Raw genomic sequence first — 25,311 nt, forward strand, 5'->3', positions numbered from 1 at the left:
TCTACTTGCCAAGAAAAAGAACTAAAAGGAGCATGAAAGAACAGAACAGGAAGCCTGAGGCACATAATACAACATATCCATAATTCCATATGTAATCATGCTGTACTGACAAATCTCCTCAATGAAAAAGATTTGATTCATTCCAAATTATAGCTACATTTAATGGCATTTGATTGCTCCAAGGTAAGAAGATGGGTAGAGATCATCATAAGTGATTGCTTATTAAGACTTCTATTCCAAAATTCAGTACGCCTTGGTTACAATAACAGTTAAGATTTGTGCAGTTAATCTAAAACAAGAAAAAGACACTGATAAAAAAACAAAATTTTATCTCATCCATTCCTATTGTATAACAGACACACTGCATATTTATGAGATACAGTGTATGGAAGTGGAAATTCACAACTGCATAAAAACAAACATCATCATCACATATTACATTTAGGACACAGCATGCCCTTTTCTGCTCACTGAAAAGAAAAATCACTATCCAGTGGACAGAGGATTAGAGGGCCTGATAGTAGTAATGCAGCAGGATGTCTTTCTTTGCCCCAAAGTAAAAATGAAATAATAATATCATTAGATATCACAATGGAACCATGGCCGAATTCAAAATTCATCTTCAGAACTGTCAGCCAGGAGCATCACTCGATCTTGCATACTGTTAAATTCTCTCTGCTGAAGAAAGAAAAAAGAAAAAAATTATTCAATCCTTTATACCAAAAGGGAAAGATTCTAGAACCAATTTCAAAGTAAAACAAACAAGTAGCAACAACATCAATAGTACACTTGCTTCATTAGGAACCATTTCCTTTATGGAGTGTACTGGACCTCCAAAGAAAGTGTAGAAACTGAGTATATTTATTATTTCCATACCTTTCTTTTATGCCTTTTGAATCCATTTCGCCTTCGGCGATTCATAATCTTGATACTATAAAGTGCTCCCAGGATGAATAGGGCTCCTGCTATCCCAACCCCCACCGGCACCAACATTCCTGACATGTATCCTGCCTGCATAAAAAAGGAAACAAGCATTAGAATGCTAAACAGACTACCACTCTGGTTTCTTACTACTTCTAGGTTATAGCATTTTTATAGATTTTTTAATTCTCCTATTTGCCATATTATGGAAAATTGTGCATGTGGTACAAAGTCAGGGAGCAAGGTGTATGAGTTGTAAAGAGGCTTCACTATTTTGGGATCCTTCAAGAATTTGGAAGAATATACTGAAATAAATCATTCAAATTGAGTGACACCTCCAACTACTTGGATAAACACATTTGTCGACATTAGTTTGGTATGACAAATATAATTTTTGTTAAAGATGGATGAAGAGGGTTTCTAAAAATATTACTACTATTTAAAGGATAGAAATTTAGAATTTCTGCTGGAATCAAACTGTGATTTGCATGGAGTACTCTCTAGCACATAAAAGGACCTAGACTTCGGTGTTCATGTTTTTAAATCTCAGTCAGCAAGATTAATTTATTTAACACAAAGGGAAGAAAGAAGAGGGAAGAAAGAAAAGGGAAGGGACTTACAAATGAATAAAAGAGAAAAAGGCTCTGAAAACCACAGGAAAGATAATTTCCAGCAAAAGGAGAAAAAATGAGTTGTAGAAAGGAATGAAATCTTTTTGCAGAGATGGGAAAGGGGGTACCAATGAAATTAGTTGCCTAGTATATAGGCTCATGGGTGAAACAAAGTAGTTGTCCAGAAGTTAATTCTAGGGAAATTCCTTATTGTGAAGAAGGGAGAAATGAATCTGCACAAAAAACCTGTTCCTTTTTAAAAAACTTTATTTTGGGGAAGGATTCAAAATATATAATAAATTATCAGTTGAAGAAAAGATATATAATAGCAGAAGAAATTATTTTCATGAATGTGCATCTTTTTTTTTTTACTTCCTTGCAGGTTGTTCTTTTTTGCCTTTTGAGCATATTTTTCCCCCTTTCCTCCTCCCTATCTCCCCCAAACAGACTATAGTTAAGCAACGATATGTTTATATATGCATATATAAATAAATACATAAACATATACACACACTGCTCCCACACACATATTTCTTAATCCTGCTGACTCTGCTTTAATTCTACTCTTAACTTGCCTTGCTATTGCTTAACCATCCCTCCCCTATAGATTCCCCCCTTGTCTTCTTCCCCTTTCCTAACTGCCCATCCCTCCCCCCTTATTTCTTTTTAGATTTTGGACAGTTCTATACCTTTCATTGTATGTACGTAGTATTGCCTATTTAACCCATTACTGGGTGAGTAGGTTTTCAGAACTACAAGCCCTCCTCCCCCCTCTAACACCTCTGTGTCTATTCTTCCTCTGCACCTTATTTGTATAACATAATTACTATTTTTACTTTAACTATGTCCAAATCTTTCTTTTAAGCTACCCAATTGCTGGTGTTAATCTTAAACACATGACATACATTTCCATGTAAAAATCATATACAATTTGTCCATGTTAAGTTCCTTGAAATTAATCTTTGATATTGGCTCTTTTATGTTAAATTTTCTATTGAGTTTGGGTTTGGTTGAAAATCCTGCAAATCTGCAATTTGTTGAATGTCCTTTTTTCATTCAATATTGTGGATAATTTTGCTGGACATGACATTTTTGGTCACAGGCCTAGTTCTTTTGATTGCCACTATATCTGATTCTAAGGGCTTCAGTCTTTTATTAAGGCTGGTGATAAATCCTGTACAATTCTATTTGTAGCTCCAGAGTATTTAAATAGTTTTGTTTCTTGTTTCTTGCAAATTTTTCTATATGATCTGGAGATTTTGAAATTTGGCAATAATATTCCTATATGTTTTCCACAAAGGATCTCTTTGAGGTGGTGATCTGTAGGGGTTTTTTGTTTTTCTACTTTCTCATCCTATTTTAACACTCCAGAACAATTTTTTGGATTATTTATTGTATCAGGTTTTTTGGGGGAGGGGGTCACAGCTTTCAGGCAGTCCAATCATTCTTATATTTTCTCTTTTGGATCTGTTTTCCAGATCTGTTGTTTTTCTTATAAGATGTTTTACATTTTGTTCTATTTTTTTCATTCTTTATATTTTGTTTTGTTATTTCTTTGTCTCATATCTTCACTGGTTTTCCCTTGCCCAATTATAATTTTCAAAGAGTTATTTTCATTTTTAAGATTCTACTTTTCTAGTTAGTTAACTCTTTTTTTTTTCATAATCTTGTTTTTCTTAGATGGTTTTTAGTTTTTAATTTTTCCTCACTGTTTCTCATTTGATTTTTAAATTCTTTTTTGAGTTCTTCTACAAATTCTCTCTGGACAGGGAGTCATGTAATGTTTGAGCCATGTATCTCTTTGAGATAGAAGAAGCTTTTTTTATATCACAGTCTTCCTCTGAAGATGAACCCTGGTCTTTCTTGTTCCCATAGTAAGTTTCTATGGTTGGGTTTTTTCTTCTTTGTTAATTATTTTTTAAATGAAAAGTGTTAGCATAAGCATCTCTAATCATGGGGTGGGGAGATGGTGAAGCAGGAGGGAAACTGTTCCCTTTACTAAAGCTGTGTTCCCTTTAAGATTATCACTCTGAGAGTATGTCCCCTTTTCTGATCTCAGAGATCAGGATCTCCCAGGCTCTAAGGAGTCTAGAAACAGGGCCCATCCTTCCAGGATGAGAGAAGTAAGATTATTCAGGGACAAATAAACTCCCATAGAAATTCTAAACTCTACATCCAGCCATTCTGGAGAGCAATTTGGAACTATGCTCAAAAAGTTATCAAACTGTGCATACCCTTTGATCCAGCAGTATTACTACTGGGCTTATATCCCAAAGAGATCTTAAAGAAGGGAAAGGGACCTGTGTGTGCAAGAATGTTTGTGGCAGCCCTCTTTGTAGTAGCCAGAAACTGGAAACTGAGTAGTTGTCCATCAATTGGAGAATGGCTGAATAAATTGTGGTATATGAATGTTATGGAATACTATGTTCTGTAAGAAATGACCAGCAGGATGATTTCAGAAAGGCCTGGAGAGACTTACATGAACTGATGCTGAGTGAAATGAGCAAGACCAGGAGATCATTGTATACTTCAACAACAATACTTAATGATGATTAATTCTGACGGACGTGATCTCTTCAACAATGAGATGAATAAAATCAGTTCCAAAAGAGGAGTAATAAACTGAACCAGCTACATCCAGTGAAAGAACTCTGGGAGATGACTATGAACCATTACATAGAATTCCCAATCCCTCTATTTTTGTCTGCCTGCATTTTGGATTTCCTTCACAGGCTAATTGTACACTATTTCAAAGTCCGATTCTTTTTGTACAGCAAACAACTGTTTGGACTTGTATACATATATTGTATTTAATTTATACTTTAACATATTTAATATGTATTGGTCAACCTGCCATCTGGGGGGGGGGAGGGAAAAATTAAAACAAAAGGTTTGGCAATTGTCAACGTGGTAAAATTACCCATGCATATATCTGGTAAATAAAAACTATTATTTTAAAAAAAAGAAATTCTAAATTTTCATTCAATTGAGAAATCCTGGTCTGATCAGCTCAGGCTGTCCCAGCCCCCACCAGTATGCAATATAAAAGCTTCCTTCAGCTCAGCATCTTGCAGATGGCCCAAGCAATTTGCTAGGACCCTGCCCTCTCAGCATTCTCTCAGTGCCAAATTCCATTTCCCAATAGAACTCTGCCAATATACACCTTTCTATCCAACAATAAACTTTCATTTTGCAATTAATAATTTGGGAATAAGTGAATTCTTTCACTTTTAAACCTGTGGCTGAATAAAGGGCATTTTAACATAATAACTCTCTTGCCACTAACCTCATCACCACCAAGAATTGAGGGGATTCAAACCTCATCAATGATACCTCTAGCTTCACTTCAGCTAGCTTCTCTGACCTGGAACCCCAGACCAAACGCTCCCCCCTCCTGGAAGTGCTGGTAGCCAGCAGTGTCCCTACCTCACTGCTTCTACACATATGAGTGTGCTACTTCCTTCTCACCCAGGGTGTGTCTCTATAGCACAGCTGGCCTGACTTTCCTAATCAGCCAAGATTCACTCAGTCTTCCCTAACTCAGACCCCAACTTTGCATGCAGTCTGGGCGAAGAAAGTTTCAGTGGTTCCTGCTGAGGCTCCAGCCAAACTCAACTCACTCTAGCAGTCCCCACTTAGTCTTTCTGTGGAGCTAGTTGGAGGTGTTTGTACTTCATACTGGTTATCAGAGGCCTTTGGTCTTTCTTTGGATTTTCTTGGATTGTACCAAGAAGCCCCCTGTTCTGTTCCAAAACTTCTTGATTTTTCATCAATCTACATTTGCTCTGTGGAGCACATTTTTCTATTTGTAGGGAAAATCTGAAGAGTTTGAAATTTACTTACTCCACCATCTTCCCAGAATCCTCTCAAGAAAAAAAGCACTTTAAAAAGCATCATATGGAAGTAGCTCTTTTCAACAACAAGGTGATTCAGGCCAGTTCCCAATGGACTGGTAATGGAGAGAGCCATCTGCACTCAGAGAGAGAACTGTGGGGAGTGAGTGTGGATCACAACATAGGATTTTCATTAAAATTTTTGTTGTTGTTTGTTTTTTGTTTCCTTTCTCATTTCTTTCCTTTTTGATCTGATTTTTCTTGTACAGCATATAATTGTGAAAATGTGTACACAAGAATTGCATACATTTGGCATAAATATATATCAAACTTGCTGTTTGCTTGATGTTTGGGAGAGGGAGTGAAGGGGAAGGAAGAGAAAAAAATTGGAAAACAGGGTTTTGCAGGGGTGAATGTTGAACACTACACATGTGTTTTGAAAAAAACTTTATTTAAAAAAGTCATCATCATAGACTTAGAATCGGAAAGGACATTCAAGGGATATTTATTTAGTTCAACTTTCTCATTTTAGAAATGAGAAAACTGGGGGTAGCTATGTGATGCAGTGGATAGAGCACCAGCCCTGAAATCAGGAGGACCTGAGTTCAAATCTGGTCTCAGACACATGATACTTCCTATTTGTGTGACCCTGGGCAAGTCACTTAACCCCAATTGCCTCAGGGGAAAAAAATAGAAATGAGAAAACTTTGATTCAGAAGATTAAAGTCATTTGCACAAAATCATTAATATAGTAAATTACATTCCATATTTGAACCCAGATCTTCTAAGTTCAAATCCAGTTCTTGTTCCTCTATGTCAGGCTTTTTCCACTGTGTTTGTTGTGTGTGTATATGTATGTTTGTATGTTCAGTGCCTGGCATATAGTAGGCAGTTAGTAAGTGTTAATTGAGTGAATGATTGAATATTAACCCTTTCTTCCCTTCTTGGGTAACCTAAAAGCATTAGATCCACTATATCACATGACATTAAAGTAACAACTTCTCCAGGCTCAAGTTGTCTCTGTAATTAGACATGGTAGTTCAATATACCTAATCCCAATTAGACTCAAATTACTTCCAAATACCCAATTTGGGGATTATTACCATAATAAAGGAAGGCAAGTCAAGAAAAGGCAACAATTACTACTAATAATCCTAAAAGTGCTTAGCACAGTGGTCAGCATGTCACAGGTGGTTAATAAATGCTTATTGATTGACAAAGATGTTATCTTCTCTATCCATTAAGGTTGTCTATTCTGTATATCAGGGCAAACCTAACCTGATTCCAGGCTAGTATTTCCCAAAAAGTCATTATGTTGCAAAACAGGCAAAAAGGCAGAGTAAGAAAGCCAGCTGAATGTGTTCATTGGTAGTGTTTAACTGGATCACTACCACTGACTGTCCCTGTATTTCCTGAAATTATACTGCAAAAACACTTTAGGGACCCTTCCTTATTTTCTCAAGTGTGACTGAATCAAGATACCATAGCAGGACTCGTGTGTGTGTGTGTGTGTGTGTGTGTGTGTGTGTGTGTGTGTGTGTGTGTGAGAGAGAGAGAGAGAGAGAGAGAGAGAGAGAGAGAGAGAGAGAGAGAAACAGAGAGACAGAGAGAGAGACAGAGAGACAGAGACAGAGACAAAGAGAGACAGAGAGAGACAGAGAGACAGAGAAACAGAGACACAGAGACAGAGAGACAGAAAGAGAACATACCTACAGATATTCCCACACTACCCTAAATTTTTCCCCACCCAAACTTCTTTATATGTGTGTGCACACAGACAAACATACACAATGAAATGAAAAAGAGGGCATTTGATAAAGGGAACTAATTTGGTGAAAGCTATCATTAGACAATACAAAGCTTGTCTTTTTTACTGACTCTTCCTATAATTTCTAATTAATCACTAGGGTATTTCTGAAAATAGAATGAGAAAGAAAAATAACTTAATATAGAAATGTCAAAATATGCTAGCCATAATCCTTTCCCATATTTGCAGTTCCCTGCTGCAAACCAAAATGTTAGGAAAGGGCAATATATGCTAAATCTGCAATGTGTTTCTCTTATGCATATTTTTATTCCATTTTCTTGAATTAGTATTGAGGACAAGAATTTTGTCTTTCATTAGAGAATGAAAGTATCCTCCTCTTAATAAATATTTTCTGTGAGTTTCCAAAAGGTCATAAAAGGCTTGTATAAACTCTGAACGTAAGAGGTTTTCTTAGATTAGTTAAGATTTTTTTTCTTTGAGTTTGATTTGATTTGTTTTTTGGTAAGAGTTTTTTTTTTTTCTGTAAATGAGGAGAAAGATAGCAGTGGATTAAAAAGTTATGAATATAATATATTAATGAGAGTCTGACATTGAAATAAATATGCATTGTTAAATAATCTGTGCCTTAGAACTAACATTCAAGATTTTACAAATCTACATGCTGAAAGTAAAAATTTTTCCCTCCTGGACATATTTCCAAGAGTCTGAAAATGAAAAAAATGCTGATCAAGAAAATGAATATTCCAGAATATGTTGCTCTTATATAATATAAAATTACTTTATATGTTTAAATTATTTCTGTTTCCAAAGCTTTCAACAGAACCTCACAGAAGTTAATCCTTTATGTCATTTTTGAATAAAATAATGGAGAAAGGGGGAAGAAAATGTCTGCTTCATTAGCATGGGGTAGTATGTAAATATTGAGTATCATTTTTTTTCAGGGGGAGTTATCTTTTAAAAGCATATCTGATAACACTTCTCGTGGGTTTTAGAAATCACAAGTAAACTTAAAATTTACATAATGTAATAAAATAATATTAACAGTATTATTTTCATTTTATTCATACAGCAATCTTTGGAGGTGAGTGCTATCCTCATTTTACAGATAAAGAAACTGAAACACTGAAAGTTAAATGAGTCATGTAGCTAGTAAACATCTTAGACCAGATTTGAGTGCAGATCCTCCTGATTCCAGGTCTAGTATCCTATTAATTAACTTATTTTTCCTAAGCAAAAATTATTTTTAGTATTGTCTGTGTTGTTGTTTGTTTTTTTTTTGCTTTCATTTAACTGATTCTGTTAATGTTATAAATCATACTTTGCAATTCTGTCCTTTTGGAGCTACACAGTATATGATTGATTTTAACTTATGCAGGAAGGAAAGTTACTTATAAGAAAGTTACAAGAACAATCTAAGCATTTATGTAATGCTTTATGATTTACAAAGCATTTTACATGTTCTATATCATTTGAATTGAAAAGGAAAAGCAAAAAATTTTATTTGAAAAGAAAAAATTCTAAGTATACTTCTTCTAAGCCTAACTCCATTGAACTCTTTAAGAAGTTAGATGATTATGATTATTGATGATGATAATGATGATGATAAATTTTTCAATTTCTGAATCTTCTTTGTCTTGCTACATAGATAAATGTATAGTTTTGGTTCTTGCTTCCTTAGTTCCCATTTATTTTCATTTTTGAAAAGCAACCCAAACCATCTGTTACAACTGAGATTGATACCCTTGAGACATACAAATGGAAAGATTCAGAGTAGGTCGGTCTGGACAGTTGGTAGTGATAAGACCCAGGAGAGTGAAGGAGCCAATTGTGTTAGAACTTGTATTGAAACTTAGGACTGGAATGGAGCAACTAGCTTCAATAAACTTTATAATTACAGTAAAGGCAAGAATGAGAAAGAGATAAAGATCAAAATTATTTCCCTAGTAATTAGCCTTTTGGTCTTTTTGAAGATCTTTTTGTGAATTTATGATTTCCATCTCCTTAGATTCGTCCCTAATAGCAATCTGATCTACCTAATCCTTCAGAGTCAGATGTATTCTTTAAATAAAATTCTTAAATTATTTGCTCTCTATGGACAATGCCAAGCTCAGTCCTGAAATTCCAATGTTCTCACAGGACAGTGGTTTATTCTAAGCTTTTCCAATTCTTCATAGCACCAAGGTTAACCTATTCCCTATAGTAAACAGCTTCACATTTAAGACATAACGCAGATAAAATATTTTCATGTTCTTACCTTTTGCATTTCTCCTTTACCATATTCTATCTACTAATGTCATATGTTTTATGGATCTCAAAATACACAATTAAAATAGTTCAGTACTACTTTTAATATTTAAGAGAAAATATATTCTATTCCAACAGCATATATTTACAATAAAGATAATTTACTAAATCTGTATGTCTAGGTTGAGAAGAATAGAGGCAAGGAGAAAATCTGTATATATACACATGTGCATTTTTGAAAAGGTCATTCTACTATGAAAATACTTAACCCTACAGCATGAAATTTTCTAACATCCAAATTGTCTGATGAGTTATAAGAATCTGAGGTAAATCCTTTACTATTATAGGGAAAAAATGATTTTTCTTGTGTCTAAAACTCCCATTTAAATCTGGACTACAGAAAATTAATGAAATCTGACACAAGCTACAGCAATGAATTCAAGACCTGATAAATTCCAGTAATTATGGTTTGAAATTGGAAAATAATTAAAAATTACAAACTTAAGGGAAAAGGGAATAAATCAGAAGGAATAAAAACCTTAAACCTGGAAGGAATATGCTTTATCTCTGAGCATGTTAGCTTGAGTGTTGGACATAATTCAAGGAAGGAAAATATTTTTTTGTAGCTCAGCTATTTCAAGTAGGGTTTTGTGTGAGAATCAACTGTATACAGGGGCATTTAACTCCAGAGAACCCATTTTAAATTTCCAGTCAGGCAATTACTCGAAATCAAGGCTTAACTTATCATTTTGATAATTATCTAGATGTAAGAAAGTATAAATAAGGCAGATTAAATTTTAAAGTATGTGTGCACACTTTTTTAAAGAGCCTATTAACAAATTTACTAGCACATCCTTATACTGCTGTGTAAACACAGTTTGAACTCAGAAATAGAAGATATTAGGAATAAAGATACCTACGGGTTGTCAACTAATAATAATAACAATAACTAGCTTTTACATAATGCCTTACTATTTCCAAAGTGCTTTGCATCCATTATCTTATTTGAGCTTCTCAATATCAATTTCATTCATCTTTGAGTTTATAAAATGAATGCATGAATACAAGATAATTTTGTAAAGGAGAACTCCTGATTAAAGAGATCACAAGTTCATGTACATATGATGCATGAACTAAATTTTGAAGCATCCCAAGTGTTTGGTAATGGAAAATTGAAAAAAAAATTCCCTCTTAACTCTTAACCTGTGATACTAGAGGGTCAAACCAAAGTAATAAATTAAAGTCACATTATTCTGGAGGACTTTTATTTTAAAATTTCACAGACTATGATATATCCAAAAAAAGAAAATGTTTCCTACCTTGTCTTTTAGTTTTTCCATCCAACTTCTCACTGGAAAAAAAAATAAAATTTGAATAGTCATTGTTACACTTAAGTTTTCATGTTGTTAATTCAATAGCACAAAACATGGGAAAGAATTAATAACATTAACATGATGAGAATGTCTGATTTTATTTTCTTATTTATTAAGAGATGCGGAAACGTGGTAAAAATACTTTGTCAATACCAGATAAAAAAATTAAATCTTGTTTTATTCTCTGAGTGGTTTTTATTATTGTATATTTCAGAAGATAGGCATCCTCAGAAGGCAACCTCATTGTTGGGGAGAGGCAGAAACTCTAGAAAAGTCATTTACTTTTTCAGCTTGTACTTATTGTGTCAAATTATTTCTAATCTTCATCTTCATGTCAAGGGTGAAATGAGCAATGCAAGATAAAAATTATCTCAGTGGGAGCAACTCTACATTTAGGTCCATATGACAAAGTATGTATGGAGTAAGGTAAGAAAGATCATTATTTCAGGGACCCAGTGCTTTTCTATTCATGGAATTCAAAGAGATTTGACCCTCCCAAAATTGTTATTGTTATTATTATTGTTTCTTTAAAATTATTTATAATCTACTTAGATGTTACTTTATCTTATGGATCCATAAAATTATAAAAATGAAAGCAACTACAGTAATCTTCTCTTTAATTTTAGAAAGTAATATGTTTTGGTTTGTACCCTCATTATCTTTCAGCAACTGATAAAATTCCTAAAGAAATATCTCCTTTTCATCCCTAAGAAAAAATTTTAATAAAAAGTAAAATTATTCATTTTCTTAAAAGAATAGGGAGAAATAGTAAAGTTAAAAATAGCAGATCTACAATATATTCCTTGTTTTAAAATGAAATATTTACTAAATAGTAACAAAAAAGATTAATCATAACATTTATTCATTGGAAGCTGAAAGGAACAATCCAAATATAACAATCTACATATAAATATGGGCCACACGCTCTCATCAATGAACATATATATATATATATCCATAGGGGTAAGTGGGCATAATTTTGTGTATGCTTCCAAATTGTTTGCCAGAGTGATTATATCCATTCATAAGACCAGCAATGAATAGTCCATCAATGTTCCTGTTTTCCCACATTCTCTCCATCATTTATCACTTTTTTGTCATCTTTGCCAATCTGATAGTAATGAGATACAAACTCACAATTTTTTTAATTTCTATTTTTCTAATTATTTATAATTTGGATATTTTTTTCATATGGCCAGAAATTGCCTTAGTTTCTTCTCTTGAGAACTATCTCACAATTCTATTTTTCTTCAGTTTTCTTAGCAGTTTTTGTCAAATGGTGATTTGGAACTATGTTCAAAAAGTTATCAAATTGTGTCTACTCTTTGATCCAGCAGTATTTCTACTGGGATTATATTCCAAAGAGGTCTTAAAGAAAGAAAAGGGACCCACGGGTGCAAAAATGTTTGTGGCAGCCCTCTATGTGACAAGAAACTGAGTGGATGCTCATTGATTGGAGAATGGCTGAAAAAGGTATGAATGCTATGAAATATGATTGTTCTATAAGAAATGATCTGCAGGATGATTTCAAAGAGGCCTGGAGAGACTTACATGAACTAATGCTAAGTGAAACGAGCAGAACCAAGATATGCATGGCAACAAGAAGACTATATGATGGTCAATTCTGATGGACGTGGCTCTCTTCAACAATGAGATGATTCAAACCAGTTCCAATTGTTCCGTGATGAAGAGAGCCATCTACACCCAGAGAGAAGACTATGGGAACTGAGTGTTGGCCACAATATAGCATTTGCATGCTTTCTGTTGGTGTTTGCTTGCATTTTGTTCTCCTTCTCAGGTTTTTTTTCCTAGATCCAATTTTTCTTGTGCAGCAAAATAACTATATAAATATGTATACATATATTGGATTTAACACATATTTTAACATATTTGACATGTATTGGACTACTTGCCATCTAGGGGAGGGAGTGGGGGAAGGAGAGAAAAATTTGGAACAGAAAGTTTTGCAAGGGTCAATGTTTTGTAAATAAAAAGCTTTAATAAAAATAAATTAATTTTTAAAAAAATTATCTTCCAAAAGAAAAATAATTTTTCTCATATCCACAAGTCTGATGCAGGCATTTTCCCCATGTTTCTCTAATTTGTGAACCTCTAATAAACACATTTTGATATTACCTTTTATATAGATGGGCCAAATTTCCATTTGGAGTTTATTGTAATACAAGGTGTCTAAAACTAATTTCTTCCACACTACTGGCTGATTTTCCCAGAAGTTGCTGTCCAATGATGAGTTGTTATCTTGGTAGTTTAGGTCTTTATATTTAACAAATATTAGGGTTCTAGATATATTTGCTTCTGTGTGATATGTACTTAATCTGTTCGCTTATCAATATTTTTTTATAATACCAAATTACTTAGAGAATTACTGCTTTGGGCATAGTTCCAAATTGTTCACCAGAATAGTTATAGCAGTTCCCAACTTCACTGACAACATATTAGTGTACCTTTTTTTCTACATTTCTTCCAGCATTTGTCATTTTTCTTTTCTGTCATCTTATCAAATCTGATAGGTCTGAGGTCGTACCTCAGATTTGTTTTAATTTACATTTTTCTAATTACTAGTGATTTAGGTCATTTTTATATGACTATTGTTAGTTTTGATTTCTTTTTCTGAAAATTGCCTTATCCTTTAACTTTCAATATCCTTTAACTATTTATCAATTGGGCAATGGCTTTCATTTTCATAAGTTTAACTCAATTTCCTATATATTTGTTAAAAGAGACTTTTTTCAGAGAAATTCACTATTAAAAAAATGTTTTTCCCTCAGTTTCCTTCTAATTTTGGCTACATCAGTTTTATTTGAGCAAAACCTTTTTAATTAAATGTAGTCAAATTTATCCATTTTACCTCTCATGATCCTCTCGTGTTCATGAATTTTCCCCTTATCCACAGATCTGATGAATAATTCTTTCAGTGTTCCCCTAATTTGTTTATGATATTGCTCTTTATTTTTAAAACATATCCATTTTGAAATTAGTATACTGTGTGATATACTTGGGCTACATCTAGCTTCAGAGAGACTGCTCTTCAGTTTTCCTAGCAATTTTTGTCAAATGGTGAGTTCTTATTGCCCCAAGAATTGGGATCTTGGGTATTATAAAAAACTAAATTACTCTGGCCATTTAATCTATATCTTATATACCTAATCTATTCCACTGATCAATCATTCTGTTTCTTATCCAATACCATATTGTTTTGATGATTCTACTTTGTAGTATATTTGGAGATCTGGTCTTCCTAGGCCCCTTTCATTCCTATTTCATTTTATTATTTCCTTTGAGATTCTTGATCTTTATTTTTTGCTCCCATATGAATTTCATTATTACTTTTTCTAGTTCTATAAATTAATTCTTTGGTATTAAGTAAAGCAATTTAGGTAATTTTGTCATCTTATCATATTGACCCATTAATATTTTTGCTAGTATTTAGATATGTATTTCTGTAAAGAGTGGTTTATAGTTTCATTTATTTGGTTTCTGTATGTTTTTTTATAGACAGAATTTTCAAATATTCCATATATTCTGTAGTCATTTTAATTGGAAATTCTTTTCCTAACTCTTCCTGCTGTGGTTTATTAGTGTATAAAAACATTAATGATTTGAATAATGGATTTATTTTATATCCTGCATTTTTACTAAAATTATTGTTTCAATTAATTTTGAGTTGACTCATTTGGGGTACTTTTAGTACAAGATCATAACTGCAAAAAGCAATAATTTTGGGGTTTTTTTAACCTCTTTATTTTCTCAATTGTTTTTCTTTTCTCATTGTTATAGCCTGCGTTTCTAGTACTATATCAAGCAGAAGTTTTAAGAATGGATATCTCCTTTGTTTCACCCTTGATTTTATTGAAAGGGATTCTTATTGATCTCTGTTCCATAAAATGATAGCTCTAAGTTTTTAATATATGTTTTAAGGAAATACCCATTTATTCCTATGATTTCTAATGTTTTCATAGAAATGTGTATTATATTTTGTCTGAAATTTTGTTTCTTGCAACTATTAGTACAATAATGATTTTATTTATATTACTAATATGGTTAAGTTCATAGTTTTCTTACTGTGTTAAACAAACACTGAATTTCTTGTATAAATCCAATCAAGTCATAGTATATAATCTTCATAATATGTTGTTTTAAAATCTTTACTAATAAGTTATTTAAAATTTCTGCACTTTTGGAGAGCAATCTGTAACTATGCCAAAAGGGCTATAAAACTGTGCATGCCTTTGACCCAGCAGTGCCACTACTAAATCCGTATCGCAGGGAAATCATAAAGGAGGGGAAAAGACCTACATGTGTAAAAATGTTTGTAGCAGATCTTTCTATAGTAGCAATGAATTGAAAAATAAGTATTTTTCAATTAGGGAATGGCTGAAAAGCTGTGGCATGTGAAGGTAATGGAATATTATAGTTCTATAAAAATAATGAACATGCTGATTTTAGAAAGGCCTGGAAAGAGTTATGTGAACTGATTCTGAGTGAAACAAGTAGAAATACATTGTACACAATAATAGCAAAAATGTGCAAAGATCAACTATGAAAGACTTGGTTCTTCTGAGTGGTTCAGTGATCCAAAACAATCACAATAGACTTTGGACAGAAAATGCCATCTACATCCAGAAAAAGAACTATGGAGATTTAATATAAATCAACACATGTTATGTTCACTTCTTTTTCTGTTTTTTTTTTTTCTCTCACATGGCTTTTCCTTTTTGTTCTGATTTTTTCTCTCCCAACATGATTCATAAAGCAAAATGTATTAAAATAAACAATTTTTTTTTAATTTCACTAATCTTCCTTTAGGATACTGATTTATTATTTCCTTTTCTGTTTTGACTCTGGATTATATATAAAAATCACTCTATGTCATAGAAGGAATTTATTGGGATCTCTTGTTTTACTATTTTTACAAGCATTTTGCATGGTATTGGAATTAATTGTCTTTGAATGTTTGATAGATTTCATTTGCAAATCTATCTGGTCTGCAGTTTATTTTCTTAGAGTTCATTTGTGAATTGTTAAATTTCTTTTCAGAAATCAGATTGTTTAAATTCTCTGTTGCTTGTTCTGTTAATCTAGATATATTACATTTCTATAATGTTTTATTTAAGTTGTCAGTTTTATTGGCATAAATTTGGACAAAATAGTTTCTAGTAATATTTTGATGTTGGTAATTTCAATTTCCTCTTTCTTCTTTTTATGCAAACCAGCTAATGACATATATTTAATTGACTTCTTGGGGTTTTTTTCACCAAGGATAACAGTCTGTGATTTTACCTACTAATTCAATTTCTTAGATTTTATTAATCTCTCATTTTATTTCCAAGATTTCTATTTTGGTGTTTAATTGAGCTTTCTAAATGTTGTTTTTTTAGTATTTTATTGTAGTCTCAATTAATTGACTTTTTTTTTCTTTTTTGTTAACAAAAATGTTTAGAGACATAAGTTTTTTCCCCTAAGAACTGCTTTTTTCATTTGCTATCTCATCGTTGGTATTATCTTAAATGAAATTGCCTATCACTATTATTCATTCACAATCACTCTTCATTCTTGTGGTTTTTTAAATTTTATTTTGATCTTTGCTCTAAAAAGTTCATAACCTGACTGTATATAGACAGCTAAATCAGGAATAACTCACACCAATAATAAATCTTTTCCTGTATTTTAAAACATAATCTCATTCATTCTTTATAATGTTTTTTGATGTTTTCTATGTTTAGCATTTACCAATTTCTTTTTTAAATAAAATGTTCCAAATATAAAAATATAAGACCTTTGTATTATTTTGAGGTCTTGTGGCCTCTCTCCTTTCTTATTCCTGAAATATGCTTTTCCATTTCTCCCATCTTCAACTTTTCCCATTTTAAAAAATTGAAACCGCTAAGTGTCACTAAGACCAACTGTTGATTTATAAGGCTTTATAAAGTTCTTCAAAGAACTTCCCTATTACTCAATTCTTAGCAAGTAACAATAGCTTATGAGCTGTAATTATTTTATGGTCGGGGTTTTTGTTTTTGTTTTTGTTTTTGTTTTTTTGGCAAATACTTGTCATTAGCACTATAATATGTGAAAACCAAACATCTCATGAAATAGTCTCTTGTCATCTCTGAATGTACAATGAAACCCATTCTCCCAATTTCTGTTTTTACTTCTCCAAGGAATACCTGTTACCCAGGATTCCATTTAACGACAAATTCCTTCTTTTACAAGTCTCTTATCCATCCATCAAAGTCATTTAAGAATCCTTTTTAGATGAAACAACAGAATAACCTTGTTCAATCTCCCTCTAAAAAGAGATGTCAGGTAAGATATGACAGGTATATGTATGTTCACCAAATGTATTTATCACTAAGCTGGAAGACCTGGAATCCAGGTCAAACAGAGAAGCCCAGTAGCTGGTGAGGTCTTTCAGATACTCCTATTTGCAGATAACATAGTGTTGATTATTTCAAGCTATACAGCGCCTCCTGGAAAAAAGTTCTGTAATAACACACAAAAAAAAATTGGTCATGAAAGACCAAGCAATAAAAAATATCTATTGCCCATAATTCATTATGAATCTAAATAAGTATTAACATAAAACTATCTGGCACAAACTCATTCCAGAAAATATTGTCTATACAATATCGGGCTCTCAGTTGAAAAGGAAAAGCAAAGCAGGCTTCATTGCTTTGGGATATCGTAAACTAAATTATTTAATCTTGTTTTTCCTTCATTCTTGAAGAGGATCTGACATCAGGAAAGTAATGCCATAACTTGCAAGTGTACTAGATTTAAGTGAGTGTGAGCTGTGCAAAGTCACCAGCCTCATTTTCTCCTCCAGAGCCATCTGGGTCCACTGGCATGATATGGATGAGGACAACCAGAAATGACTCTGTATGTAATTAGAGAACTTGGCCTTTTTAAGATTAGGTCTTTCCACCAAGAGAACATTGTACATGGCAACAACAAAATTATGTAATATCAATTATAACGGATGTTGCTCTTTTCAACAATGAGGTAATTCAGGTCAATTCATAGACTTGTAATAGAGAAAGTATCTGCATTCAGAACGAGAACTATGTGGACTGAATATGGATCCCTACATAGCATTTTCACCTTTTTGTTGTTGTTTGCTTGCTTTCTGTTTTCTTTCTCAGTTTTTTTTTGTTTTTCATCTGATTTTTCTTGTGCAGCATGTTAATTGTGGAAATATGTAGAGAAGAACTGCATGTGTTTAACATACATTGGATTATTTGCTATCCATGGGAGCCCCAAGAGGAAGGGAGGGAGAAAAAAAAATTGGAATGCAAGGTTTTGCAAGAGTGAATGTTGAAAACTCTCTTTACATATATTTTTAAAATTAAAAGCTATTATTAAAACTTTTTTTAACGATAGGTCTTTCTCAGGTCTCAGGTTAACTGAGGAAACCTGTATTTAATGAATTGATGCTTTCCATGAATGCAAAAACCTATTTTTTCAATACCAATATTTTACTGATATTGCTACCTGGCAATAACATGAAGAATACCATGAGGAACTACAGATAAATATCACCCAAAGAGCAATGGAGAAATGCCTAATGGGGATAAACAGGCTATAAAATATAAGCAATAGAACCTTTGAAGAAGAAAAGATGCAAAGGATATTATCAAAGAATTTTATAATAGAAAAAAGTAATCCAGTCACATGGCAAGAGTGAGGGAAGACAAATGGACATCTGAAACTATTCACTGATGCTTTTCAAAAGAAAGCAAGGAAATCCTCTAACACGGTAGGTAGATTCTACTAAGTGAACTCTGAATATGAGTAACCCAAGATGAAAGAGCATGGATGTTTACGATCCAAATCCCTAGAAGGAATATGAGTCAAATGAGATCACAGATTCATTTGAGTATTACATACAATGTCTCATATAATTCTAACAATCCTGTGAAGTACAGTACATGCATTGTTCCCATTTTACAAACAAGGAAACTGAGGCTTGAAAAGTCTAAGTGACTTGCCTGTGTCACAGAGGTAGTATTAAAGAAAGGCTTCAATCCAATGACTTTAAATTCAGATCTTTTCCCTCTACTCTCCCTCCATTTCTTAACAATACATTTTACATAGGCATACATCTACATAAATGAGACACATAAGGACATAGCAGTAATCACAGACAGCAGCTAGCAAACAGGGTAAACATATAAAGATTTAACACACACACATATATACATATATATGTATATTGAATACATATATTTACATGTTATAAATCTATTATTAAAATAATAATAGTCAATCCCGAATATTATTTTGTTTGTGAGTGCTATTAGGCCCTACTTCACTTTCCCCCCATTAGCAGATTTTCCTAAATTTCATTAAGGGTGTCTAGGGGGTCCCAGATACAACTGGTATCCAGAAAGACCTTCTTGCAATCGACCCTCTGTGGAGCAGTCACTCCACTACATCTTAAGGAATCCTGGGCTTCACCATCAATCTTGTAGCTACATCCTTAGGACTGACCTCTAGTATTCAGTCCTACAACTAACTTCCTATATGAAAAGACTATCTTCTTTTTCCATTTGGGTCCCCAGTGCTTATAATAGCTCTTGGCTTATGTTTAATAAATGCTTTTATTCATATAAATGTTTTTCCCTCTTTATATAACATGAAACACAAGGATTTGAAAGTTTAATGCTTTGTAGTATTTTCACCTTTTTGTTTGTTTTCTTTCTTGAGTTTTTTTCTCCCTTTGGTCTGATTTTTCTTGCACAACATGACAAATATGGAAATATGTTTAAAAGGATTGCACACATTTAACCTTTATCAGATTACTTAGTCTCTTGTTGGGGCAGATTAGGGAAGGAGGAAGAAAAAAATTAGAACACAAAGTTTTGAAAAAATGAATGTTGAATTTTAACCTATATTATATTAGTTGCAATCTAGGGAAGAAGGGAGGAGGAAAGGGAAGGAGAAAAATTTGGAACACAAGGTTTTGCAAGGGTTTATATTGAAGACTATCTTTGCATGTATTTTGAAAATAAAAAGCATTATTAAATTTTAAGTGAATGTTGAAAGCTACATATATATATTTGGAAAAATAAAATACTATTGAAAAAAATTTTTAAAGTTTAGTGGTTCAGTAGGAATAATAATACCAACTGTTCAGGACGACTAAGAAAATTAAGAAAAGGAAACAGCATAGAATTATGTTTTTACTCCTTGTAATTCATATATTTCATACAAATAATTCACATATGGTTCAAATGGTATATTCATTTTTTCAATATGCATTTATTGAGTTCTATAGTTGGGGAGATTAAAAAATGTGTCCCTATCTATGGATCATATAATTTCATTCCTTTTCTGGATGGAAAGAAAACATAAACAAAGAAAAATAACAAATGGTAAATAACATGAGCCTTCAATGCCTAAAACCTCATCTATCCATGCAGCCATAAGAGGATTAGATCTAAATGTAGTGGGAAAAAATAGGTTAATATCAGATAACTCAAAATACCATTTTCTTTGAAATCACTAGAACCTGGTGAACAAGAATTGTATATTTGAAAAATGGAAGTTTTTGGAGTCTATGGCTACTTTATTATTTTTGATAAATACTCAATTCCACTCATACAAATCAGACAGCTCTCATTACTTATCACATTATGTCTACCATGGGTACCACTATTTTCTGATGCCTCAAATTAGGAACTTTGGAACTATCTACAGCTCTTCTCCTTTAACTAATGTCACCCTTTTCTCTATATTCCTGTTATAAGCCTTGATAGTGGTGAGACAGACCAGATTAGGAAAATCTGGCACCAAGAATTCAGATGAGCTTGAAGGATGAAGTAAAAGTTAAGTTTCTAAATAAGGGAATGAGCTCAGAATATGATCATTCTAGAAATGGACACAACGAGGTTGAAAATAGGTCCGAGAGTAGTTTGGTCTTAGGCAGGAAAGAATAAGTGAGATGCAAGTAATAAATAGCCTGTGAAGAAGTGATAACAGTATAATTAAATGGAAAAGGTTTGGTAATCACTCACAGTTGTTATTTACTCCCTCCCAGATCTATAAATGTATGGTAAAGATATTTTTCTCATGCTTATAATCAGTAAATTTTCCATGGCTAGTAAATTATTTCTAGCATAGGCTAAGTGTAAGAGGCTTTTGAATACAGATCTATTCAGGCAAAGGAAGTCTTCTAGAACAAGCTCATGATTTTTTTGGGAAATGTGGTCCGGCATTGACTTTTAAGAGTAGTACATCAGGTTGGTGGGGATTGCTAGAGACTAAGTGTGGGACTCTGATAAGATGTGTGCCTGAAATGGCCCGAGGCACTGCTTTAAATAATGTCTCTATGGTAGAAATGAGAAAAGACTTTAATGTGCTTTAATTCTCCTCCAATATCCACTTGAGACATCTTTTTTTTTTTCCCTGTAAACATGTTTTTAATTTCTCTTTAAACTGTCTGAAATTTTACTGACCAGATAAAAATCCAACCAATCCAACTCTAAATCTGTATGTTTCCCTATTTATGAACAGCAGGCTGCAAAAGAAAATGCCAGTAAATGGTGAGGATTGCTCCAAAAGATACAAAAAGAGCCAAGGTTCAAGCCTTGGTGTAATGAATCAGACTTTCTTTCTTGGTTAGGACTTTGATCCAAATATCAATGAGTTCTTATTCATTAATAATTTTATAAGCTTCCTAAAATAAGAGTACAATTAAACCATGTGAATCCAAAACATTAATCTTTGATAATAATGCTTGAATTATGAATAGGCAAATTTAAATGGTAGAAAGAAGTTTGGTTGGTAGACAGATGCTTTTCTGACAAATAATTAACTTCTGAAAATTTTAATCCCTCCACCATCTCTAATATAAACTCTGTCTTATTGGATGACAAATATTAGTAATAATTTTTTTCTAATGAGTGTCTTCTTGTCTAGAGTACAAGCTCTTTCAGGACAAAAACTTATTATTTACTTCTTATATCCCTATCTCAGTGCTGAACACTTGTTCATTTATATTGGACTTGAAGGTTTGCAAAACACAACAACTCTATGGCAAAGTGCTATTATTATACCCACTTTATACATAAGGAGTCTGAGACTAAGAAGTTAAATGATTTTCCTGGAATAACACAAGATTTACATTTTTAACTCCCAACTTATTCACATTTACACAGCAATTCATTTTATAATTTGAAACATATTTTGATCAATTGATTTCTTAGAAATAATCAGTAATCTCTGAACAAACCCAATTAATTTTTATATACATATTAGATTTCTATAAAACTTTTCCTGTAAATCACTTTACATGTGTTAATCTCTGAAGATCACCTCAAATCCCCGAAGACCCCCTGCCTACTCAAGATTACCCCAGCCTCATTCTTTTTTAAACCCATTCTTTTTCCTCGTAATGATCTCTAAGACCCATCCCTTAACACTTCTATACCATCACCTCTGTTAGCATCGCTTCCTCCCTTTCTTAATCTTGACCTTAGAGTTAGCTTGTTCAACCTCTCTTCTAAAGCCCCTTGTCCCTTGTCTTACAGTTGTTCACATTTTGTCAAACCCCAATTTTGGATCATTCCAACCATTTGCTTTTTTCACTGATATTCATATTTTTCTGAATGAAGCTGGAAGAAAATATACAACTGAGTTGACTAGATCCACTATTAATTTATATTATCTAATCTCAACAGGGTTCTTAATATAAGGCAATCATTTCACTTCTCTCCAAATCATTTTCTACTCTGCTCTCCACAGAGTATCTTCTAACTTTCTCAAGTTTCTTGTCATGCCCTTCTTCCATCCTCTTAGCTCAAGATCTCACCTCAAACTTTACTGAGAAAAGACTACTCACCATGTGCTCCCTCTATTCCCTTTCTTCACATTTCAAAACTTCTTGCCATCATCTCTTCCCCTAAGATTCTGCATATTCATCTCTAAGAAGAAATGGCTCTTCTCCTTTACTAGACAAATCCCTCCACAAGTATTCCTCCTATCTTCTCTATCAAATTATTATTTTGAATAGAAAAGATTTCACTGAAACTCTAATCTTCAGTCTTTAATGATTTCCTCTCTATTATCTAAAAACATGCTCAAACTTCTCCCAGACTAAAAACAAACAAAACCGTTTTCTATCCCCTTCGTCTTTCATCCTATAAACTTTTCTTCCTTTCACAGTCACTTTTAGAAAAAGCTATTTTTATTATCTCCATTGCCTCTCTTCTCATCCCCTTTTAGCCTTTTATAAACATTATAACTCAATTAACATTACCCTTTCTAAAGTTACCAACAATCACTTAATTGCCAAAAATAATAGACTTTTCTCAAACCTCATCTTTCTCAAATTCTCTGCAGGATTTGTCACTGTTACATATCTTCTTCCCCAAATACTCTCTGTACTCTAGGCTTTTGTGACCCACTCTCTTGGTTCCTCTCTTACCTTTCTGACTGTTTCTTCTCATTCTCTTCATTGCTGAATTCCCTTATCAAATCCCCTAACTGTGGGTATGTTCTCACTTGGCTTTCTTCTCTAACTTCTTTCATTTGGTGACCTCGGCTCCCAAACATTTAATTATTAGCTCTATGGAGATAGCTCATGGATTGATATATTGATTCCTAGACTATTTGTTGTCCATTGAACACTTCAAACTGGATGACCCATAAACATATCAAACTCAATATGTCTAAAATGAGACAGCAAAATAAGACTCCCTTAATTTGGGGGGTTTATTATCTTTTTCTGTTGAAGTCATCATTATCCTTTTGAGTACCCAGTTCATACAATTTCAACTTTATCTTTAACTCTTCTTTTACCCACTACCCTGTAGAGGGCAGAACTTTGGAGTAGTATACTTAAAACAAGATGTTAATTCAGTGGAATTAATGAGACAATGGTTATCTAGATTACATAAACTTAGTACTTAGGATGGTGATGTAATAGTTCTACAGTTGCTGTAATTCTAATAGGGTATTTAAACTGAGGACAAAGTCAGCCACAGGCATTCTTCTTTGACTATCCTCCTGGTGGTTCTCCTGCCTCCTGCACTATGAGGGAGACTGGCAGACTGCTGAAGGAGACTAGGTCAGACCATGACAGACACTGACTGTGTAAGAGACAATAAAGACTTTGGACTCTATTTGTGTCTATTCTCATAGTGTCTATCCTGCTGAGACCAGCAGGAGCTCCAGAAAGCTAGACCGTATATTACATTATGGCATCTGAACATAGGGTACAAGAAGTATAAGAATTACAAGAAGAAGCAGCAGTGTTCTAGAGCTGTTCGTGAAAAGGATCCTCCCAGAGTTCCTTCAGTAACCCGGGGAGAAGGAAAGGGAGAAGAGACCTGGTAAGACTTTTTTAGTCAGGGTAATCAAATGGGCCAACACATCAAAGGGCCGAGTCAGGAGACTGATGAAAAACTTAAATGCCTGTTCTGTTCTCTTCTCCATTTGAAAGTTTGCCTCCATGATAAGATCAACACCTGCTACAACCATCCAGAGGTGATAATGCTGCTTCCATTCCTCAGTGTGCAGATCATGCTGGGGGAGGGGGGAATAACAGTAAAAAAAAAAAAAAAAAAAAAAAAAAAAAGGGCAATTGTTAAGGAACAGGTCAATTCTCCAAAAGCCTCCACAGCTGTGGATCATATCATCTGAAGGAGTTGCAAGGCAGACTTTGCTGACACAGATGTTGCGGACTGGGAATGAGATAAATTGGAGGCAGAGGGAAGAGGAGAAAGGTCAGATAATACAACAGCCTCTCAGTCAGAGAGGTCAGAGAACAGCAACTGCCTCTCAGTCTCCTTGTATCATCCTCTTACACAAGAAGATCCATTCTGCAGGTCTGGGTTGGATCTCCAGCAGCCACTGTCAGGTAGCTCCCATGTATTCCAACACTACCCCTTCCTCAATATCCAATTAGATTCCAAATCTAGCTGTAAGAAGATCTCTCACCTCTAATCTCTTTTTTCTATTCATCTGACTCTGGTTCCAGCTCTCACCACCTCTCACCTGGACTATTGAAATAGACTCCAAATTTAGTCTCTCCATATCTCAAGATCTTCCATCTTCCACATAAATGCTAAATTGATTTCCCTAAAGTGCAAGTCTGATCCTATCACTCTGTTACTTAATCTCTAATGACTTTTCTTATTGCCTTTTAAATCAAATATAAACATTCCCATTTGAATTTTAAACCTCTTCATAATAAAGTCCCAATCTACATTTCCAATTTAATAATGAATTACCCCCCCTCTCAAAATCTGCAATCAACTAGACTTAGCCTTCTTGCTGTTCCCCACTCATGGTGTTCAATCTTCCATTTCCACATCTTTACACTGGCTATCTTCTAGTTCTGGATGTGCTCCTTTCTCACCCCTGAGTCTTAGAATTTCTTGTTTCCCTCAAAACTCAGATCAAGGAATATCTTCTACATGAAGCCTTTCCTTGCCCTCACCTTCATCTGCCAGTATTCTTCCCCCTCCAAAAAAACCATACATATATCTTGTAATTATTTTTACATAATTTGAATATATACATATAAATATATATTA

The 25,311-nt window shown here is 33.4% G+C and overlaps 1 protein-coding gene across 2 annotated transcripts in view; it reads right to left on the reverse strand.

The window, feature by feature from the left end:
• Window positions 1-313: 313 nt before the first annotated feature.
• Window positions 314-25,311, reverse strand: part of ARMH4 (armadillo like helical domain containing 4) — a 128,336-nt gene continuing 103,338 nt past the window's right edge. For both annotated transcript variants that reach the window (XM_074290220.1, XM_074290221.1), the window contains exons 6-8: window positions 10,697-10,728; window positions 877-1,011; window positions 314-678 (exon numbers count right to left, since the gene is read on the reverse strand). In XM_074290220.1, coding sequence (XP_074146321.1) covers window positions 610-678; window positions 877-1,011; window positions 10,697-10,728 — 236 coding nt within the window. In that variant the 3' untranslated portion in view covers window positions 314-609. The remainder of the gene's footprint in view (window positions 679-876; window positions 1,012-10,696; window positions 10,729-25,311) is intronic.

Source organism: Sminthopsis crassicaudata, chromosome 2 (genome assembly GCF_048593235.1).
Source record: "Sminthopsis crassicaudata isolate SCR6 chromosome 2, ASM4859323v1, whole genome shotgun sequence".
Lineage (NCBI taxonomy): Eukaryota > Metazoa > Chordata > Mammalia > Dasyuromorphia > Dasyuridae > Sminthopsis > Sminthopsis crassicaudata.